Source organism: Branchiostoma floridae, chromosome 19 (genome assembly GCF_000003815.2).
Source record: "Branchiostoma floridae strain S238N-H82 chromosome 19, Bfl_VNyyK, whole genome shotgun sequence".
In the NCBI taxonomy this organism is placed as follows: Eukaryota; Metazoa; Chordata; class Leptocardii; order Amphioxiformes; family Branchiostomatidae; genus Branchiostoma; species Branchiostoma floridae.
Genome location: NC_049997.1, coordinates 3,098,639 through 3,103,239, shown reverse-complemented (window position 1 = coordinate 3,103,239; position 4,601 = coordinate 3,098,639). Strand labels below are relative to the sequence as shown.

Genomic DNA, 4,601 nt, shown 5'->3' with positions numbered 1-4,601 from the left:
CTGAACTTGGCAACACTTTCTACGGGCTTTACTTATTCATCAAGGAACATACTATATGTAGGCAAGGATAGGTAGGCATTATATCGCCTGTATGGTAAGGGCCGTGTTGAAGGGTTTCAAGTGTGTAAATAACTAAAGAATGCATTCTGATTTAGGTAGATGACCTTGTTGCTGCGAACTATAGACTCCTCTGTAGCACTTCATTTCATTTTATTTACTTAACAAGGGACGACGTGTCGACACTAGGGCGGTTTTCAAAGCGCCCTGCATAGAAAAGGGTGTCTTAAATTTTCAACCAGGTGTAAAACGTTTTCTAATTCTGTTTAAAGGGCATGTCGAAGTTTGAACGCGGTTGGGCTGTCCACGTGTAAGAACACTCATTTCTTGCTATACCTGCACAAAGATATAGATCTAGTCAGTATAACTATTACTTGAAATGTTCCTTAAAGTTTTTTGTAAGTTTGTATTGCTTTTTCTGTGATTACGACCTGTGATGAACCTAACAGGACAGTTATAAGTAACATACTAACTTTGTCTATATTTCATACTTCCGAGTTTCTGGACTGATCTGTATCTTTTTTCCTCATTAGATCCATCGATATGTTCACCGGTCATGTCGACCCCTTTACTATCCCTGACACTAAAGTACATTGTATACGTAAATCAGACGACAACATGGTATACTTTTCCTTGATATTTTATTATAAAAATAGATTCATATTGACAAAAAATCACGACACATTTCTCGATGACATTCTTGCACAAGTCGTACATGGTCGAAATGTCAATTACGTATAAAATTTACGACTTTCTATTAGTGACAGAAGAGTCCGTCGAACATGGAATTGATTACAAAGGAACGGAATATTTTAGTGATTGTGGCCGCCATCTTGGATCCGCCATCTTGGACGCCGCCATCTTGTGTCCATGACTACAGGTGCCCGTCGGGAAGCGCGATGCTGTTGACGATGGACGACAGGTTGTCAAGACTCGTCCCAGCGGCTTCACTAGACATGCTGGACAGGAAATCTGTCGACGGGAGACAAAGGAAACATGTTAGAGAAACTGCAAAAGTGTCCTCGACCTACTCCTCCTCCAACTACCTCGGATTATTCCGTACAACTACTACAACTACAACTACAACTACAAGGTTTTGGTATTCTCATGTTGGCTGGTAGGCAATAGAAACATGTTAGAGAAATGAAATACTGTCCTCTTTTATCACCTCTGATTGATCCTGAACAATTCCTCTCACATTTGACCGACCGTGTTCTTTAGTACAAGGTAAAGAGAAAGATGACGTTTTGTTACTCTCAAGTCGCCTGGTGGACCAAAAGAAACTCTTACAGAATAGAAAGCTAGGCAGAAACGTAAAAACCAGCCGAAGCCTAACTTTTATTTGAAGAGTCAGGGCACGATCACATACGCTGTGCGATTGTCGCACGATTTTGATGCCATAGCAGGCTATGATAGAACAAACCACCGACATGGCTCTAACACAGCCTTTTGTGTAGCAGGACAGCTGAACTTTTAAAACTGCATGGCTGTCCCAAGAACTATCGCACGATCGTCCTGGACTCAGGTGTTCTTGCCACAATTCAATTCTGACAGAAAGATAAATGTACATGCCTGATGACAAGACTTACCGGAGAGGAGGTCAGTAGAGGGGTACAGGTCACCGTCCGTCCAGGTGAAACTTGACTCTGATGACGAGCTGGCCGGACTGTTTAAATCCTGTGAAACAACATCAAACAAAACGTTACTCATTTGTAGCTACCTTACAATTCTTGTCATCATTTAAGTGATGCAGAGGAAAACGCGTGTATGATATCAAAATGCGTGATTTTGCAGGATTCAATATGCTGACGAAATTTTACAGGATGCGTCAGAGTCAAACAAAGTATTTTTCTTAAAACGTAATCGTTAACGATTGATGGATAATGATTTCTCCTGCTGGCTACTTATAAGTATATGTTTGGATTCCATGGCCATGACTACATGTAGAATGCGATTGAGCGACGGCGACATTTATGATTTAAAAGTTTAAGGACACGTCCCGTCGACCAACCTAATAAAAGCAATAAAAACCGGGATAAATGATTGAAACATGCTTTTCAATTTCAGGGAAAGATGATGGAGAAACTCACCATTCCATCGGAGCATGCCCCGGGGCTGGCCGCGGGGGAGTCCGCACTCTGTCCCGCCGAGTTCTCCTGACCGTCCCGCAGAGTCTGGTGCAGCTGCTCGATGTAGGCGATGGCGTTCCGGAGGATGTCCACCTTGGGCGTCTTCTGGTTCGGCTTCATGTGCGTCTTTTTCTTCAGCACCTCGAACGCCTCGTTCACCTTGACGAGCCGTCTTCTCTCCCTCATGGTGGCGGCCTTCCTCCTGTCGTGCCGAGACGCCTTCCTGCTCCGGCACGTCTTACAGGCCCACATCAGACACCGCCCGGGCCCGTGAGCTGCCGCCGCCGGGGCCGGGACGTGCCCGGCGGACTCACCGTAGCCTCCGTACGCTTCCATCGGGGCGGGGACCTGCAGACTGCCGAACATGTCCAAGCCTTGGTCCGGTGATTGTGGGTAGGACGTGTCGAACTGGAACCGACAGCTGCTCAGCTCTGTGTAGTTCATCATGAAGAAACAGCGGAAGACTGTGTGAAGGAAGAGTCGTGTTGTCAACAAGAGTCCACGTGTGAGTTTAAAGGAGGGCAGGTCTGCCTTTATATCCGTACATCCTCACCAGGGGATTCCTCAAGCTCCTCCTCACAAGGTGTTGAATATTCATGACGGCCGGGAGGTGTTCCCGCTGGAGAACCGATCGAAAGGCAAAGCTGTCTCGGTAGGACACCGTTCCACCCGCCGAGGAAAATCGGACCAAATCCGACTTGGGTGGCAAACAAAAATGGCACTGTAAACAGCAAGGGGGTCCTCCTTGCTATGTGCTATAAGATTTTGCCGCACTTCGAGAACGACGTTATTCGAGGTAGCATGTTTAGTTCGCGTGAAGAAAATTGGACTTGAAAGCTCTTCGCTAGAAACCTCTATAAAACCCTTGTGACTTACACACTGAAATAAATTCAGATGTATCATAAACACGTATAAAAACATAGTCATCAAAGGCACTGACAGGCAAGAACTGTAACCAGTAACTGACTGAGGCCCTGCCTGAAGCTGTTGACCGTGAGACGACAAAAGCCGAAGAGATCATAAACACCTAATACAGGTGAATTTCAACTAAACAACGTAACTTTGGTGTCAGATCACAGAACACCTTTTATTTTGTGCTTTGGGTGACAATAACAACGATTTCATCAAAGTAATACTACGTAACTTTAAAAGACCTAATTTCAAGTTCACATGTACATAACCAGCATCACATATGGCTATCAAGGTGTAACAGCATGGATTTTCCTGCGGAACTGTGTTCTAAAAGGTACGACGTTTCTAATATCGATCGTCTATTCAGGGATGCCTTATAAATGGGAATAAAATCAAGTATATATAGGAATATGAACCGCTGTACATTGACACACGGTGGGTCTATCTTTCTCAACGGGAGAATTTAGAGAATTCCTCGCATGTTGAAATCCCATTTTGCCCGGTCCTGTCGTGAGCGGAGAGAGAACACGTCACGGTCGCTGCACATGAAAGGTGCGGGGCTTCTGTACTGTGGAGTATTCGTGTGGAGGGGAGGGGCGATTTAAAACGGCACCAAACCACCGAACGCAACATCTTACTCCAATTTGGAAAAAAACGAGGTCAGCAATCACTGGCTACACACTCATGTCTTAAAGTTCATAGCAACAAAGACTTTTTTTATCAAAGTCAACCATTAAGAAAAGTGCATTCATGCATTTACTTTTTCAAAGCTTTCTTTGCCTTCAAACAATTTAAAAGGACAACTAGTAATTTTGTACACTCAAAGTAGAGGTTTGGCTCTGTCTAATATCTTAACGTCTTTTTAGTCGCTTCTATAACAAAAAGAGACCCTTCCAAAATAAGAAATACCCGATAAAACGCTTTAAAAGGCGTTAAAAACCAAACAGAGCCTAGCCGTATTTATGCCCCATATACGGTCTACCCACGTTAAATGCAATAACGCCTCTTGCGGATACATCTTATATTGCACCAAGGGGCTGTAAGGTATCTAAAGAAGGATCACAATGTTTGACATTTAACATTTTGAAACCTGGCATGACTGTAAGTTGACTAAAATATACAGTTGTCGTAAGGGGCGGTATAAAAAAGCAACGTGTACTTGACCCAAACACGACCCCATACCCCCTCTCCCCACCGGTAAACGGGTGAGTGATGAAAGCATCATCACGCTGAGAGAAGAATTTTCGCCTCTCGCTTCCCGGCTCGAGAGAATTTCCATGTTAAAGGCTGGCCGGGCGCCGCCATGTCTGAGTCCGGATGTGTTCCACAGACGGTAGGGCTGCACCTGGACACGACTGGGGCTAGAAAACTCACACAGATGGACGCAAATTTCTGTCTGTAGCTAGTTTTACAACCTTGCTAAAAGCATCTTCTCTTCAGCAAAACTTAAGTAATGCAACAGGTTGATAGGAGTTTGGCTGAAACCCTAAAATACTCAAAATT

At 44.4% G+C, this 4,601-nt stretch overlaps 1 protein-coding gene across 1 annotated transcript; it reads right to left on the bottom strand.

Annotated features, from left to right (window-relative positions):
- Positions 1–681: 681 nt before the first annotated feature.
- On the bottom strand, positions 682–2,898 carry LOC118406741 (myogenic factor 5-like). Its single transcript, XM_035807039.1, has 3 exons — positions 2,148–2,898; positions 1,647–1,734; positions 682–1,029 (listed from the first exon to the last, which is right to left on the bottom strand). The coding sequence occupies exons 1-3, from the start codon at positions 2,631–2,633 to the stop codon at positions 932–934; spliced, it is 672 nt and encodes a 223-aa protein (XP_035662932.1). The 5' UTR covers positions 2,634–2,898; the 3' UTR covers positions 682–931.
- Positions 2,899–4,601: the final 1,703 nt, after the last annotated feature.

Excerpts from the sequence above, each read along its gene's own strand:
- LOC118406741 (XM_035807039.1), bottom strand. The coding sequence starts at position 2,633 with ATGATGAACTACACAGAGCTGAGCAGCTGTCGGTTCCAGTTCGACACG. Across the intron at positions 1,735-2,147 it reads GGGCATGCTCCGATGGAATG|GATTTAAACAGTCCGGCCAG; the intron begins GTGAGTTTCTCC and ends GTTGTTTCACAG. Across the intron at positions 1,030-1,646 it reads CTCTACTGACCTCCTCTCCG|ATTTCCTGTCCAGCATGTCT; the intron begins GTAAGTCTTGTC and ends TCCCGTCGACAG.